General features: G+C 33.9%; 1 protein-coding gene across 1 annotated transcript in view; it reads right to left on the reverse strand.

The window, feature by feature from the left end:
• COG5 (component of oligomeric golgi complex 5) overlaps window positions 1–18,319 on the reverse strand; it is a 377,475-nt gene that overhangs the window by 23,563 nt on the left and 335,593 nt on the right. Inside the window, 4 exon segments of the mRNA XM_079150025.1 lie at window positions 256–493; window positions 6,867–6,970; window positions 11,310–11,372; window positions 13,370–13,480. Of these exon segments, the coding sequence (XP_079006151.1) occupies window positions 256–493; window positions 6,867–6,970; window positions 11,310–11,372; window positions 13,370–13,480 (516 nt within the window).

Genomic DNA, 18,319 nt, shown 5'->3' on the forward strand with positions numbered 1-18,319 from the left:
GGAATGAGCTACTTTACCTTAATCTTGAAAGATCAAAGATGAGGGATAATTATTTCATTAAATACAAAGAACAAAATATAAAATTATCTGGTATAAAAATATCTTTAAACTTTTTCATTTAATCAATTAGTATAAAGTGGATTTATTTTTTCTTTATGCTGTAACTTTTTAAAAACAATAATTAATAGGTCTTTACTGAATAGATAACATTGAGACTAAAACATCTTCTCCCTTTGTAGTTATGCATCAATTTACCTGTGCAAAATCAGTAGCAAGTCGCATTTTCCCACCTTCACCAAGAGGTCTTATGAGACTGGCATTGCGGATAAAGAGTTCAATCGCTCTTTGAGCAATAGCTTCAGTGTTGTCAAAGACAAAATCCAAGCAATCAAAGTGTTTAAAGTAATCACTCATAACTCTAGTAATGAAACCTTGTAGCTCCTTCATGTACAAAGAACAAGGAACATCAGGCTTTCCTGAGCTGGATAATGACCTGTAAAAGAATAAAACACAGTCATTTTCAGCACTAATGCACTAAATTTCATGCCTTGATTTCCCTGCTTCTGGTGCTATTTTAAGTCTGCACCATTTTCCCCCTTAATAGTAAAAAGGCATTTTTTTTAAAACTAAGTATAAAAGAGCATAGAACAATGTTTAAATTATATTCTAAAGACTGTGTTTAGAGGCTAGAAGGATGACTGAAGGAATTTTGGAATCCATTTACCTAACAGATTATTAAGAATGAAAATGACAGCCACCTGTCTTAGATGAATAATACGGGGCCATTCTTACTCTCTGGCCTCTCAAGGTCCCTCCCAGTCTCACAATTCTCCAACCATGCCCGTGTTTTGCCTGGTAAGTGAATATCAATAATGGATCCAGAAATAGCATTTTACACGTTGCAATGGCAGAAAATGCTGCCCTCTCCAAACGAATTCTTGGCAACCATATCTCAGCTCTTGCGCTGTTTAATCAGATCAGTCCAACAGCAGAATTCTGACTGCGGGACTGGTTATGTAACAATACACATGGTATGCAATTTCTTCCTCCAGATGATGAGGCTTAGAAAGGCTTTAATTTGGATCAACAGACGATGCCAGCTGATGCTCCATGATATACTATTTATAACTTATAAATGTTTACAATTGCCCTTTAAAGAATATATTAAAAGAATATGAAATATAGGGGAAAAGAATTATACCAAAATTAGAAATCACCTGATACTGGCTAATAGATGAGATCACTGGCTACACAATGATTTTCAAAAAACAAGTTAAGTGTTTCCATATTCTGAGAATGACACAAAGAAACTGGTGATGAACCAGTGATGAAAAACAGTTATGATCAAAGTTTCTAGAACAAGAGAATGAGGAAAACTTGAACTTGATCTTCAAACACAGTATTGGTTATTATAAACAGGATGCTAAGCAGAGGACTTCCACTTTCAGAAGCAGACAGAAATAGACATACTAAGCTTCTGTCCCAGCAGGAAGGGATTTTATCCAGGTGTAAAATGACTGTCCAACAAATAGCAAGGTGGGTGAGAAATTCATGGTGGAACATTTGTGCTTACAGTACAGGCACAGGGTAGAGCACTGCTTGAGTGGAGCGGAGCCTTCTGCAGTCCTCATGGAGTTTGGCCCTGCCAGAATCATACTACTGCATGGCCTGTCTTTATTCAGGTTTATCAGTCCAAAGGGTAAAGTTGAAAAAAAAAAAAGTTACTTCAAATTTTTTTTTTAGTTTTCTGACAAATTGCAATAATATATAATTACATCATACATGGCAGTGATATATGTTACACAGCGTTGTAAGACTGACGTCCATCACCTTAAATATTTTTCCTCCCATTAACTGCAAGTTTGTACCATTTGACCAACATCTCCCCTAACACTAGTAACTACATTCTACTGTCTGCTTCTGAATCCTATTGTTTTCAGGTTTCACATACGGATGAGAACAGGTGATTTGTTTTCTGTACATGGCTTATTTCACTTAGTATAATGTCCTTCAGGTTCATCCATGTTGTAGCAATTGACAGAAATTCCTTGAGTCTTAATAGCATTCCACTGTGTACATATACCATATTTTCTTAATCCATTCATCTGTTGATGGACACTTAGGTTGAAACTTGCTTTTTACAAATATGTTCATGTTTAGTGAATGAACATGGAGGTGCAGATCTCTTTGACACACTGTTTTCAGCAATTATGGTACTTATATTAAACTTATATGGTATTTATATGTTAATTATATTTTTAGTTTGAGGAAACTTCATACAGTTGTCTATAATGGCTGCATTAATTTACATGCCAATCAACAGTATTCCAGGGTTCTCTTTTTTCTATGTCCTTGTCAACATTTATGATTTTTCATTTTTTTAATAATCGCCATTCTGACAGGTGTGAAGTGATATCTTGTGGTTTTAATTTGCATTTTTATAATGATTCATGATATAAAACATTTGTATCATCTGGATAGTTTCTTTTTGAGAAATTATCTGTTTAGGTTTTTTGTTTTGTTTTGTTTTCAAATTGGGTTATTTAGGTTTTTTTGTTTGTTTTGTTTTGTATTTTGTGACTTAGTTCTTGAGGGTCCTTAATGATTTTTGAATGCCAATCCCTTATCAGATGTGCTTGTAAATATTTTCTTCAAATTCATAGGCTTTCTTTTCACTCTGTGAATTACTTCTTTTGCCATGCAGAGGCTTTTAGTTTGATATAATTTCCTAGTTTTGCTTTTGTTGCCTGAGCTCTTAGGGTCCAATTAAAAAAAAAAAAAAAAAAATCATTGCCCAGACCAATACTGTATGAATTTTCCCATTTTCCTCTAGTACTTTTAAGTTTCAGACCTTACATTTATATCTTAAATCTATTTTTGAGTTGTATATGGTATAAAATGAGGATCCAATTTTATTCTTCTACATGTGGATAACCAGTGTTCCTAATATTCTTTCTTAAAGATATTGTTTATTTTTCATTGTGCATTCTTGGCACTTTGGTTAAAAATTAGTTGCCCCTAAGTATGTGGATTCATTTCTAGGCCATCTATTCTGTCCCATTGTGTCTATTTTTACCAGAGTACCATTCTGTTTCAACAGCTTTAAAATACAGTTTGACATTAGGAAGTATGAGGACTCTAGTTTTATTCTTTTTGATAAAGACTGCCATGACTATTTGGGGTTGTCATTCCATATTAATTCTAGAATATTTTCATTTCTGTGAAAAATGACATTGGGATTCCAATAGGGATTACACTGAATCTGTAGATTGCTTTCAGTAGTACTGATATTTTAACAATAGTAATTCTTCAAAGTCAATAACACAGAATATCTTTTCATGTATTGTGTCTTCTTGGATTTCTTTCATCAATGTTCTACAGTTTTCAGTATACAGATGTTTCAACTTTTTGGGTAAATTCACTCCTTAGTACTTTTTTGGTAGCTACTGAAAACGTGATTGTTTTCTTGATTTTTTGGATAGCTCCTTGTTAGTGTGTAGAAATGATACTTTTTTGTTTTTGTATTCTGACTTTGTATCCTGCAACTTTACTATATTTATTAGATCTAGAAGTTTTTTTTGATGGAGTCTATAGAGTTTTCTGCATTTAAGATTATATTATCAGTAAATAGTAACAATTTGACTACTTTTTTTTCCTACTTGGTTCCCTTGTTTTTCTTTCTCTTGACTAAGCTCTGGCAAGAAACTTCAGTACTATATTGAATATTAGTGGTGAGAGGGACATTTTATCTTGTTCCTGATTTTAAAGAAAAAGCTTTTAGCTTTGCACTATCAAGCATGATACTAGCTGTAAGTTTGTCACATATGGCCTTTAGTGTTGAGGTACATTCCTTTCATAGCTACTTTATTGAGAGTTTTTATCATAAAAGGATGTTCAATTCTGACAAATGCTTTTGAGATGATCATATGATCATGTCACATTTATTGACTTGTATATGTTAATACATTCTTGCATCTGAGGCATAAATCTCATTTTATCATGGTGAATAATTCTTTTAAAGTGCTATTGAATTTGATTTACTAGTATTTTGTTGAGAATTTCTGCATCTATGTTCATCAGGGATATTGGTCTATAATTTCCTTTTCTTATTTGTCTGGCTTTGATATCAAGGTAATGCTGGCTTCATAAAAAAGAGTCAGGAAGTATTCTCTCTTTAATTTTTGGAAGAGTATGAGGATAGGTGTTAGTTCCTTTTTAAATGTTTGGTAGAATTCATCAATGAAGCCATTAGTTGCTAAACTTTTCTTTGACAGGAGACTTTTTATTACAGATTCAATTCATTATTTGTTCATTATTGTTCTGCTCAGAGTTTCTATTTCTTGTTGTTGTATTGGGGATTGAACCCAGGGTCTCCCATATGCTAGGCAAATGACCTATCACTGAACTTTATCTCCAGTCTCCTTCTCAACTTTACTTTGAGACAGGGTCTCATTAAGTTGCCCTGGCTGATCTCCAACTTTCAATCCTCTTGCCTCAGTCTCCTGAGTGGTTGGGATTATAGGCATGTGCCACTGCACCTGGTTATTTCTTCTTGATTCAGTGTTTGTAGGGTATATGAGGCTAGGAACCTCCCATCAACATTCTATAGAGGTTCCCTTTTCCATTTATCCTTGCCAATATTTAACTTCTGTGATTTTACTAACAGCCATGAAGACATATGTGCCTTTTTCTAGATTATCAAAACTGTTGGTATATAATTAATTGTTCACAGTAATTTCCTATGATCCTTCATATTTCTCTGGCATGAGTTTTAGTGTCTCCTCTCTCATTTCTGATTTTAAGAGTCCTCTTGTTTTCTTAGGCTAGCTAAGGGACCTGTTGATTTTATCTTTTCAAAAAAACAATTCTTGGTTGTGTTGATTTTTCTTTTTAGAGTCTCTATTCCATGTATTTCTACTCCAAGGCTTATTTTCTTCCTTCAGCTAACTTTGGGCTTGATATATTCTTCTTTTTCTAGTTCCTTGAGGTGTAATATTAGGTTTAATTCCTTTGCTGCATCCTATGTTCTGGTATGTTGTGTTTCCATTTTCTTTTGTCTTAAAAGATTTTTTGTTTTCCTTTTGATTTCTACATTGACCCACTGGTTTACTGAAAGGTGGGTTGTTTAATTTCCACATATCTGTGAATATTTTCACTATTACTGATTTCTAGTTTCACATCATGATGATCAGAAAAATACCTGGTATGTCTTTGATCCTCTTAAACTTGTTCAGACTTGCTTTGTGAATAACATAGGGTTTATCCAGTACGATTGGTCCATGTGTCCTTGAAAAGAATGAGTATTCTGTGGGTGTTGAACAGACTATTCTATATGTCTGCAAGGTTCAGATGATTTTCTTATTCATTTTCTGTCTGTTTTACCTGTTCATTGTTGGAGATGGGGTAGTGAAGTCTCCTACTACTATTTTTTTACAATCTATCTCTCTCTTCAGATCCTTTAGTATTTATTTTATATATATCAGGTACTCTGATATTGGGTGGATATGGGCTTAAAATATTATATATACTTGATGAATGACTCCTTTAATAGTATATAATGATTTTGTTTTATTTTACAGTTTTTTATTTAAAATATATTTTGTCTGATATAAATATAGGTACCCCTACTCTCTTTTGGTTTCTATCCCTTCACTCTCAGGTTATATGTGTCCTTAAAGGTGACATGAGTCTCATATTTAGGTGGCACAGAATTGGTCTTTCATATCTTAAGCTTTATAAAAAAGCATAGTATAATCTTGATTCTACTCTGAAGGATGCTCTCAAGAGTTTTGGTCTAGTCAGTTGCAATGATTTCCTTTAGCAGTAGCAAATAAAGTATTAAGAAAAGTTTCATAAGCATGTGTCAATATAAGTAAAATAAAGTGACAATAAAATACATATAAATTCTCATTGTGGATTAGATGCTTGATTTAAATTTACTAGAACACAAACTTGCTTGGCTATTGCTAGAGCTCTATGTTCCAATTATTCCAAAGCCCTAAATAAGAGGTTCTTAACTGACGAAGTACAGTAATGGGTTCTGTAGAAACTTAAGGATCTTTTTTGTTTGTTATGTTTGTAGTACTGAGGATTGAATCCAGGGGCACTCTTACAACTGGGCTATGTTCTTAGCCCTTTTTAGTATTTACGTTGAGATAGGGTCTCACTAAGTTACTGAGGCTGGTCTTGAACTTATGATCCTCCTGACTCAGCCTCCAAAGTAGCTGGTTTCAAGTATGCACCACTTCACCCAGCTAAGCATCTTTATAAAGACAGCCTGCATGCAGAAACTGAAGATACAAGGATTAAACATGTGCATAATTGAGAAGTAGCAGATGGTGATGCCTTGTGTGTATGTTCTCCTCTCCTCAGAGGGGCTAATCTATTACTTCAAGGACCTATGGTCCTCCTCTTCCTGTCTTCCTTTTCCCTCTCAAACTGTAATATGGCAAGATTCATTTTACATTGAATGTGATCAGAAAGTTTGAGGAAGGGAAATTAGTCTTCAATGGGCTGGTAAGAACCTGCCAGAAAGCTAAAGCAGGATTCAGATGAGCACAGTAGCAGAGGCAGGGCATTTTATACAAGGAGTATTACAGCTGTGCCAGGAGGTAACAAAGAAGTTGAAGTAGAGGGCATTTGTCAGAAGCAAGGAAAATGACAAGAGTGAAAACCACAAAAATCATGAAGTGCTAAGCTGAATCCCATAAACCCATCCTCTTTTTCAATACCAGGAGAGAAATGAAAAGAAGAGAAATTTTTTAATGCTATTGTAAGAATGAGACCTAGCTGGAAGGGGCAGAGGGGCTGAAAGGGGGGATGCAAATCAAAGGCAGTAGCGTCAGTCAGATTTCTGATTGTTTTACCCAGAAAAATCTTCTTGATGCATGGTGATGATTATGGCCTCTATAGCATCTCCTACTGAAGTCAGTAAGGGCTGCACTGCATTCCCCATAAGAGCATGAATTGTCTGGCAAAGAGAAAAAAGGAAGAAGAGGCAAAATCTAAGAAATCAACACAAAGAAACTGAAATGTGAGAAACATTTTGACTCACAGTTTTCATATTCTATGGAATTTAGACTATACATAGCTTAACTCAACAGAAGTCTGCTCCTCTCCCTAATCCTGTCAGTAACAATTTTTAAAGCTTAAAATATGTGGAACATGGCACTGAAAAATTTCAACTCCTCCACTCTTCTAATTTTTTTCAAAAGGCTTAGTGGTTAAATGAGCCCCTGGAGAAAGTAACACATGAGAGAAGGGAAAAATGGTTCCACTTATGAAGTAAAGAAAAAAATGAAAACTTTTTTTTTTTTTTTCTCAAAAAGACCAAAAGTAATTCTTTAAAAGTTGAAACATCATCATATGCTTTTAAGAATGACTACAATAAATGTACTGGTAATTCTTACAGGGTAGAACAGTTAGGCATTTCACAATTTGGTTTCTGTTGAGAGTTCTTTAGCAGTGATTCTCAGCTGTGGGTAAATTTGCTCCCCAGGGAATAGCTGGCAATGCTTAAAGATATTTTTGGTTGTCACAACCAAAAAAGGGAGAGAAATGTGCCATTAGCATCTAGTGGGAGAGGACAGAGATGCTGCTAAACGTCTTACAGGATAGAGCACAACAAAGAATTACCTTGCCTGAAATGTCCATATGGCAAAGGGTGAAAAATTCCACAGGGAGACATAATCTCTGGTTAGTTACTATAAGACTCCAGGCCTTAGTTATGGGATTTTGGTGTGGAAATATTGACTGGGACTCAGTAAACACTCAAAATAGAACACTGAAGTATACTTTATATGCTTTAATGATGATTAAATATAATGAAGACAAATAAAGGCTCTGGCTCATACAAATGATTGAAATCAATGACAAAAGATTAAATAGTACCCTTATTTATTAAGTTCCTAAGTGGCACCTAATAGCCTTTTATCCCTGGTGAAAATAAACATACTATATACTGTGTGAGATTTAGTTTGCCCTCAAGGACTTGCAATGTAGTCTAAAAAAAATCATGGTGATATAAACACTCCGTACTGTGGGATCACAGAGGGACTTTCAACTTACACTCATAAGATTTAAAAAATTAAAAGTGTTCCTTGAACTGAATTTCAAAGAAGGGTGACACTGGGAGCTCATCTGTTAAATGGCACAGGAACCCAGAGAAAGCTGATGCATTAGGCAAACTGCAAAGCACTCAGTACACAGAGACTACCAGTGTTGACCTGTTCACAGGAGAAAGAAGCAATTAGAGAGGTGCCCTGAGTAGGCTGCTGAGAAGTTAGGGATTCATCACAAAAGGAACAGGAGACCAAGGATGAGTTTTAAACCATGAAAAAAAATGTGGCTAAAGATTTCAATTTAGGAAAAATCACATTAAACAGTAGCATAGATAAGTGGGACCACAGATGAACAATTATGAGCCACAGTAGTAGTACAGATGCAACATGAATGTTTGAACCAAGTGAGATGTAGCAGAAGAGATGAGGGGACAGCAGAACTTGGTAAATAGAGATGGGACCTAAGAAGTGAACATGTTTAAGAGTACAGGATTTTTTTTCTTTAAGGGTTTAGTGATATTATTAACTGAATGTATAAATACAGAAGCAGCAGAGGCTGATTTGGAGATGGAGAGAGAAAAAGATGAAGAGTTAAGTTTGGAACATAAATTTGAAGTGTCTATGGGAAATCCACATGAGCTATTAGGCAGGTAGTAAGATATTTAAATTTGTACTTCCTAATACATTTTGATTAAAATTGGTAGTCACTGGTTTTTAGTCATTTGGTAGTCATTGTTTTTTTCCAGAATATGTAAAAATTTACTACATACATAAAAAGACAGGAAAAATTTTTTTAAATCAATTCTCAAGGGGGAAAAAAAAAGACAATCAATAGATGCCAAACCTGAGATGACCCAGACTAGACTATTAAGCAAAAACCTCATTGAGGTAAGTAAAATATTAGGAAATCTCAGTGATTCAAAATATGACAAAGACCCAAATGGGAATTTTCAGCTAAAAAATTGTACCATCTGAAAAACAAAAGTTCACTGAGAAGGCTTAGTAGAAGAAATGAGATAGCAGAAGAAAAAGTCAATGAACCTGAAGATAGAATCAACAGAAATCTGGAGAAAAGATGACTGAAAAATAATTAAACTTGTGAAGTAATTGCAAAAGGTCTAATATACTGATAACTAGGTCCCATAAGACAAGAGAGAATGAGGCAGAAAAGTTATTTGGAGGGAAAAAAATGGCCCCAGATGTCCCAAAATAATGAAAAGCATAGATTTGTAGATTTGAGAAAATCAGTAAATACCAAATGGTGTAATTAAAAAAAAAATTTTTTTTTAATTGTAGACAGATACAATACCTTTATTTTATTTATTTATTTTTATGTGGTGCTGAGGATCAAATCCAGTGCCTCTCACGTGCGAGGCAAGCACTCTACCACTGAGCCACAATCCCAGCCCCGCAAACAGTATAATTTTGAAGAGAACTATGCCTAGGCCCATCATAATCACAACCACTGAAAGTCAAAGAGAAAGGGAAAATCTTAAAACTAGGGAGGAAAAAGGAGCTGACAGGTCATAAACAAAACAATTTTAATGACTGATGATTTCTCCTCTGAAAGCTCCAGAAAATGATTGAACAACATATTTAAAGTGTTGAAAGAAAACTCTCAAACCTGTAATTCTATTTCCAGTAAAAATATCCTCTGAAATTGAAAATGAAATAAAAGTATTTCTGGCAAGAGAATAAGGGGATTTGTTGTCCTCAGACATTAAGAAACGATAAAAACAAGTTGAAGAAAAATGATAGTAGAAGGAAACTTTAAATCTTCAAAAATTAATGCAGAACATTAAGTAAATGTAAAAAGTATAGGTTGTGAATATTTTTTTCTTATAGTATTAAAAATATATATAATCTTGTCAGTCATGGTGGTGTACACCTATAATCCCTGCTACTTGGGAGGCTGAGGCAGGAGGATCCCCAACTTTGAGGCCAGCCTGGGCAACTTAGTGAAACCCTGCCTCAAAATAAAAAAATAAAAATAAAAAGAACTGGAGCTATAGTTCAGAATTTGAGACCCCTGGGTTCAATTCCCAGTCCTGTCAGAAAAACCCAAACCAAAATACACATACACACACACACATACAAACACACACAAACATACACCACCACCACAACAACAATGTATGATTTTGAAAAGCAAAAATTATAGTACTCTGACTCTTTTGAGTCAATGGGATCTGGGTTTGTATCAGTTCTATGACCTTGGACAAGTTGTTATTTCTAAGATCTATAAAGTGGGAATAATAATATATAACTTGAAGTTTTGCTATAATATTTCAATGTGTGTCTCTGTATATGTCTGATAGTAGTAGATGCTAAATAATGGGTATCTATTACTGTTAAAGGAATGAATAACTTGTGATTTTTTTGGTTCTTTTTTTGTGGGTTTTTTTTTTTGGTGGTGGTACTAGGGATTAAACCCAGGGTACTTTACCTCTGCTCTGTATCTCCAGCCCTTTTTATTTTCTATTTTGAGACAGGTCTTGTTAAGCTGATGAGGCTGGCTTTGAGCTTGTGATCCTCCTGCTTCAGCTGCCTGAATAGCTGTGATTATAGATGTGCACCACAGTGCCCACAGAACTTACTTGCTTTTAAAAGCATTACCCAATGTTAACTACATATGGCTCTGAATCTCATACCAACATTATTTTTCATTAAACTTCCTGATTATTTGAAAAGGGATACATTTATGTTAGTATATTAAAAATGGGCATACACCCTGATGTTACACCTTACACTTTAAAACAGGGTTTCTCAATCTTGGCATTACTGACATTTTGGGCAGGATAATTCTTTGTTGTGGGGGTGGATGTCCTTTGCATTGCACAGTATTTAGCATCATCCTTGGTCACCACTGATAGATGCCAGTAGCACTCCATCCCGTCATGATAACCCTAAACATCTCCTAGATGTTGTCAATGTCACCCTTGTGAAGAACTAGGATAATATTACACTAAATATAATAAATACTTATAAATTCTTGCTTCTGTATATATAATTGTCATAAGCAGAACACTAACTGCAGATACCAAAAGGATCTATTTTTAAATTCTAGAAAACACAAAACACATAGGTATCCTCTTTTTTTAGGATAATCATCCAACATGTTACTTTAAATATATTTACACATATATTCTATTTCTGATTCTGATTTTTTAAGAATACAGTATCTCCTACTCAAACAATTCTCAAATCACTTTGCTATATAAAGTCAAATATTAAATGAAAATCATTTACCTTTAAGGCTGAAATTATGGTTTGCTCAGCTGCATCAGGGAATGAGTTCTGACTGGAAACCACCTAGAATGAAGTTTTTTGATCCAGTTACAGTTTTGCTTAAGTCATTTATTTTTACAAATACTAATTTTGATCATAACACAACAAGCTGTTTGCACAAGCTACATTAAAATATTATCACTACTTCACAGTATTATCTCACACATGATTTGAAAACTCATTTAAAAATTCTTTCACATATATAAAGCAAATACATACTTCAAATCATTGAAACATTAACAATATTAGCACTACTTTTCCTTTGTTTGCCTTAAAAAGGTTTTTATAAAGTTTTAACTTGAAAAGGTCAGAATAAAGCCATATTTACTTATCTCTTTTAAATTATTCACTTTCCTTTAGGCTGACACTTACTTCTTGAACAAGTCTTTAAAACATAAATGCAAAATATGCCATTTTTACAAATCAATACAAGATATCAATAAATACATTTAAATCGGGCTAAACAGAACAATCATTCATTATTTGTGGGTTTTTAGAGTAAGGATTAAGGAAATGGGATTATACATCATTGAATGTTTTTGATAATTTTACTGAGATTTATCTGTTAACCCTTTAAAATTATTTGGTTTAGTATGTTGAGATGCATATTTTTAGAAACCCTTAGTTGATTAGAGAATTTGTTAAAATTTTAAAATAAATGAATAATCATCACATGACTATTTAAAAATATAATCTAGCATATTAAAGCTCAATTTAAGAATTAAAAAAAATTTTTTCAGTAGTGGGGGATTGAATCCAGGGCCTCATAAATGCTAGACAAATACTCTACCATTGAGTCACATCCCCAGGTCTTTTTAAGTTTCTTTTGAGACAGAGTCTCACCCAGAGGCCAAGGCTGACCTAGAATTTGCAATTCTCCTGCCTTAGCTTCTCAAGTAGCTGGGATTACAGACATGTGTTACCATGTCTAACTGCAGTTCAAGTTTTTAAGAACATCACCCCAAACTTTAGTTTCCTTTGAGTTTTCTGAATATTTATCTTCTATTCACAAAGTGTTCTGAAAATGATCTACAAAGAATAATTAATACAAGTTACTGGAAAAGTGATGGTTGAAGTAAAAGTGCTGCTTTTCTAGTAACAAAGAATACAGTTCACCTTAATCATAATAGAGTTGGCTCTCCATACTCTCAGGTTGCACATTTATGGAATCAATAAACCACAAAACAAAAATATTAGGGGAAACCCACCTCCATCTGTTTTGAACATGTACAGGCTTTTTCTTTTCACTATTCCCTAAACTATTCAGTATAGTTATTTACATAGCACTTACATTGTACCAGGTATTATGAAATAATCTAGAGACAATGGAACATATACAGGAAGCTGTACATAGGTTATATGCAAATACTATGCCATTTTATATATGGACTTGAGCATCTATGGATTTTGGTATTCATGGAAGGTAGGATGGGAATTCCTGGAACCAATCCTCAACAGATACTGAGGGAGGACTGTTCATTGTGGCAAACAAGTTAAAATTTAGCCATTTCTTTTAAATGCTTCAGTAGAAAAAAATAGCAGAAAGTATATTTTCTACTTGCAAGTAGTCAACAGAGATAAAATTATAAAAATTTGTTATTTTTAATACAGTTCCCTCTTGCCCTTTTTGAGCCACACCAGAAACTTCTGACAATGCTGGAGGGCTTGAGAATTCTTATTCTGTCATTAGCTTTGCTATATAACTACTACCATCATCCATATCAAATTGTGGTTTTCAGTAAGTATGAAACATGTATGATTTGCCCTTAAATAATTTGTTCAACAAGTTTGATTAGCTTGAGGGACTACAGTTTATGTGTTTTAAACTCAATATAGAGACAAAATATATATAAAGGATCAAAGTGTTTAAAAAGAGTTAATGTCTCAGTTTATTTTACAATCATGACATTTTCATTGTATTATTTTCCAAAAAAATGAAATAATAAATTGTCTAAACTTGAGACATGAACAAAGAACCTGAAATTAAGTCAAAAAATTAATTAAAACAAAAGAAAGGTTACCTTTGTTACAGATTGGTGCAACCTATACAGTGAATTCACCACTGCCACATTTCTTTTCTGTCCTTCAGTAAGAGGCCCAATCACCTGACTTGCGTCTCCTTGAGTAGAGAGCTGTAAGAATTCAACACAAAAAGATAACAAAATGACAGTGTGCATTTTTTTTTTTTAATCAAGGAGAAATTCAGATTCCCTCAACAAAGACAATGCCAACTGGAAATATTCAAGTCAGTTTAAGCTTTGGACTTTAGCACAAGAAATCTCTGTAAAGATAATACCATAGACATGAAAGCTCAACTAGTTTTGTGGAGAAAGAATATCTCTTATAATACTTCTGGCTGATGAGCCCCTGAGGCAGGTGTGACCCAAATGCCCAGTCTGTGCTGTCATTTTGATACATTAGCACAGTAACCCTGAGGAATACCTTCTGGCAACTGCCAATAGGTTTCTTTTTACTCAAAAGCTCAGAAATAAGCCATTAAAAGCAGAAAAGAAAGGAGAAAAATAAACCTAAATCTTATGTATATTTGAAATTTATTCTAAACTCCAATGAAATGGTGGTAGGAAAAGGGTATTATGTTTATTTTTTGTAGGATCTTTTTCCAAAAGGAAGTTGCCTAAGATTATACCATTATATGGTTGATCAGATGTGATGTTACAAACTTTCTACTCCTGACCTTTGATTTATTTCTAAAGGCATGAGTTTTTGGGAAAAGTACATGAAATACTTTATTGAGTTAATCTATATTTGGATAATCTGGGTTTTAAAAAATCCACATATTAACCACTTTCATATTGATCTCATTTTAATCCAATTCTCTATCATGATTATTATTTAAAGGTAAATCAAAGTCAATCATGACACAGAAATGATGTGACTCACTCAACAAATGTGGATGCAGATCTCAAACATATAATAAACTGGCTTTTTAGGAGAATTGAAATTAAGATCATCTTCTCACTATTACAGAAAGCCAAATAAACTATAATAAATACTATTTCTTTCTTTCTACTTTCCTTTAAAAATATATATTTAAATTTTCAAAATTAAGTTTAATGTCTAGTTTTCCAATTCCTAACTGTAATAAATTATTTTAAAAATATTAAAATTGCAGTTTATCAAAAAGGAAAAAATCCTTTTTTAAGTTGCTACACATGGTGGTGGTTATTAAGTCCAATACAAAACTTTTTGACACCAGCTCTAATAACTCCAATTTATTTATTTAATCCTCACAGACATAGTTATGAACTTGCAATCAAGTTGTATTCTAAAGTAGTCAATTTGTGAGTTGGTGATCTGGAAAAAAAAAAATTTTTCCTGTAGAGATTATGATAAAGAATAAAAGAGGCTAGGGTTGTAGTTTAGTGGAAGAGTGCTTGCCTAGCACATATGAGGCATTAAGTTCAATTCTCAGCACCACATAAAATAAATAAGTAAATAAAATAAAGGTGTTGTGTCCATCTACGACTAAAAATAAAAAATAAAAAAAGAATAAAAGACACTTGGCGGAGTCCACAAATCTAATTTAATCCATAATGTGGTGTAATTATACTAACAAGCTCTGAACTCCCAAGAGAAGGCAAATAATGGGCTCTGTGCAGGTGTGAGGGTGGAGAAAGGTTCCTGAATAAGGCACTTGGGAGACTAAAATGGCAATGGTCCATGGCATCAGTGCTTACAGACAACTTTGGTGGTGGGGGCCACATGTTGAATATATATTTCACTAAGTATGTAAAAGTCATGAGCTCGTTGGGCACAGTGGTGCATGCTTATAGTTCCAGCTACTTGGGAGGCTGAGGCAGGCTTGTGTGAGCCCAGGAAAAGGAGGCCAGTCTGGGCAACATTGTGAGACCCCCCAACTTAAGGGAAAAAAAGGTTATAAGCTTTAAAATTCAAGGTCTGTTGGGTCTCCTGATATTTTCTGTAAACAATTTTGAAGAACAAAGAAATGGGAAAGGGAGTTTTTCTTATTTTATTTTGATTTGTAATGTATTTATAAAATAATTTTGTTTGAATTTATATGTTCTACATTTAATGAGAGACAGATTTACTGCTAGAAAGGGGTAGTAATCATTTTATTAGTGAGAACTGATGGTATTTTAGGAATTTACAAGTAAAAAAAAAAAAGCTGAATTCACATCCACTAATAAACAGAAATAGGTCAAATGTTTGCCTGCCAAGTATAAAGAATGAACCCTCATCCTTTTCTGGTGGGAATGTAAAATGGAGGAGCCACTAAGGAAACAGTCTAGTAGCTTCTCAGAGTAAATACAGAGTGATGATATGACCCAGTGATTAAACTCCTAGATATATAAACATGAGAAATAAAAATACATGTTCATCCGAAAGCTTGCACACAAATGTTCATATCAGCATTGTTCATAATAACAAAAAATGGAAACACTCTAAATGTCATCTGACTGATAAAGAGTTAAATAAAACGCAGACTATCCACACAAAACCAACATTACTTGGCAATAAAAAAGAATAAAAAAGTTTTGATGCATGCTACAACATGGGATGAATCTTGAAAACATTACTCTAGGAGAAAGAAGTCAGTAACAAAAGCCCACATATTAAATAATTTATATGAAATATCCACAATTGACAAATCTAAATACAAACATAGATTTGTTATTGGACTGCAGGTGGGAGAGACAAGTGAATAACAGGTTTCTTGCAGGATGAAATGTTGTGAATGTGAATGGGAATATACTAAAAATCATCTAAGTTTATACTTTAATGAGTGAGTTACATGTTAGCTGTGCCTTAATAATGCTGTTTTTAATAAAAAATATATAAAGAAAGATAAATTCCAGACTTTCAGGTGATCTGATTGGTGCCATGAGAACTTTGTAAAAATGAAAGATGGCTAAGTTCAACAGACCCACAAAATTATATGAATAAGATAATAAAGCTATTGGAGCCAATAGTGAATAATATAAAAGAACTTAAAATGAAATATCACTGTGCTAAAAATAAGGAACAAAATAACAGAACTGATGCAAAAATACAAGTTTTTGAAAGACTGGAAAAGTAATATCATCTGCTTCCTTGTACATCTTAGCTAAGATGATCTCTCCAATCAAAATTTTTTCTTGGGAAGTAATCTCAAACTTACAGAAAGTTACAAAAATAAAAAGGAATGCAAGGAACACCATGTGCTCTTTATCCAGATTTACCTATTTTGTTAACATTTTACCCCATTTGCTTTATTATTTTTATTTTCTCTCCCTCTCCCCATACATGCATATGCATAATGTTTTCTGAATATTCATACACTATAGCCCAGCACCCCTAAATATTTCAGAGTCTGTCTTTCCCAAGAGACATTCTTTGCATGCCTATAATCCCAGCAATTTAGGAAGCTGAGGCAAGAGGATCACAAATTTGAGTCTAATCTCAATGACTTAGTAAGACTCTATCCAAAAATAAAAATAAAAAATAGAAAGGATAAAGTGTCCTTGCATTCAATCCTCAGTACAAAAGGAGGAGGGCATTCTTTTATAAAACTACAGTTCTATTATCAACCTTATAAATTTACACTAATACAGTACTTTTATTTGGAATCTGCTAAGCCTTGAAGGAATTCTGGTTTCTTTTGGACGGAAATGGTATTAAAGATCAAGACCTAGTCACTAAGTGTGGTCACTGCTACTAAATACAATAATAATTCTTAATTAATTTAACATTCAAAGAGAGATTCCTCCCAATATCTTAAACTTTTCATTTGTTTTTCTTTCTATACTCCTTCATCGATCTTATTCTCCACTCAGATTTATTTACCTGATTCCACAGTCACACCCGACATTGTGCCATTAGAATGACTTAATCAGAATTTCAAGCACCCTACTTTCAAACTGCCACTTCCTACTTTTTCATTTGTTCTTCCTCCAATAATACACTGGCCTCTTGAGACCTCCCAACTTTACCAACCCTCATTTGTCCCTAACCCTTTCTGGCTTAGATTTCATGAGTCGTCATAATGAATTTCAGTAAAGATTTCTTGTGAAGGGATGGAATCCTGTGCACCTCTGAAGTGACTGGCTTTAAACTGGGGCCTGGAGAGTCCGTTAGTTTTAGAGATAGTGGGGTAAGAGAGTTCAGGATGTAAGTATTATATGTACTTAGCAAAACTCCAGTCTGGGTTAAGGCCACCCTTGATGTGAGAAGCTGAACTTCTCACTGGTCCCATTTTAAATCCATGACTTAAACTAAGATGGGTCCTTGCTGATGCCCGTTAACCCAGTTACAAATCTCATTCACTGTCCCATTCTCTCTCCCTTTTTGTGTAATCTCCAAAACCTCACTCATCCTTACTCTCAGCTGATGGCCTGGCTGCATACTTTCATGAAAAAGTAGAAGCAATAGGAAACTTCTGTATCACAGTGTCACATTTTTATATGTTAAGTGTGTCTTATTAAAAATGAACTGTTTGTGCTCCACTCTAGGGTGAATAATTTCACATTACACCAAATGCATCCTTCAACACAATTATTACTCCTAAAATTGTGCCCTCCCTCTGCTGTATTATCACTTTCTCTCTTTCCAACGCAAAATTCCTACTAGCATTTAGCAGTTCTTTCTAGAAAAACACAAAAGTTGTTTAAAAGTTTGTTTCCATTCCCTTTCCTCCCATCATCTCTTAAAACCACTCCATTCAGGCTACTGTCTCCATTTTCCAAAACAGCTCCTGTCAAAAACAGACTTCCACACTGAAAAAAAATAAAACAAAAAACAAAAAACCAGTATTCTTCCACTTATACCTATCAGCAGCCTGACACAGCTGATCAGTTCCTCTTCTGCAAACATGTTTTCTGTCAGCTTTCTGAAAATCATGCTTGCAGTTCTTCCTTCCCCACTGGTCATTCCTTTCAGGTTTACTTCTCTTTACTGGTTCCTCCTCATTATCCCCAATCTGTTTCTTTCTATCTACAAGTTCTTCCAAGATG

Source organism: Sciurus vulgaris (genome assembly GCF_902686455.1).
Source record: "Sciurus vulgaris genome assembly, chromosome: 8".
Classification (NCBI taxonomy): domain Eukaryota; kingdom Metazoa; phylum Chordata; class Mammalia; order Rodentia; family Sciuridae; genus Sciurus; species Sciurus vulgaris.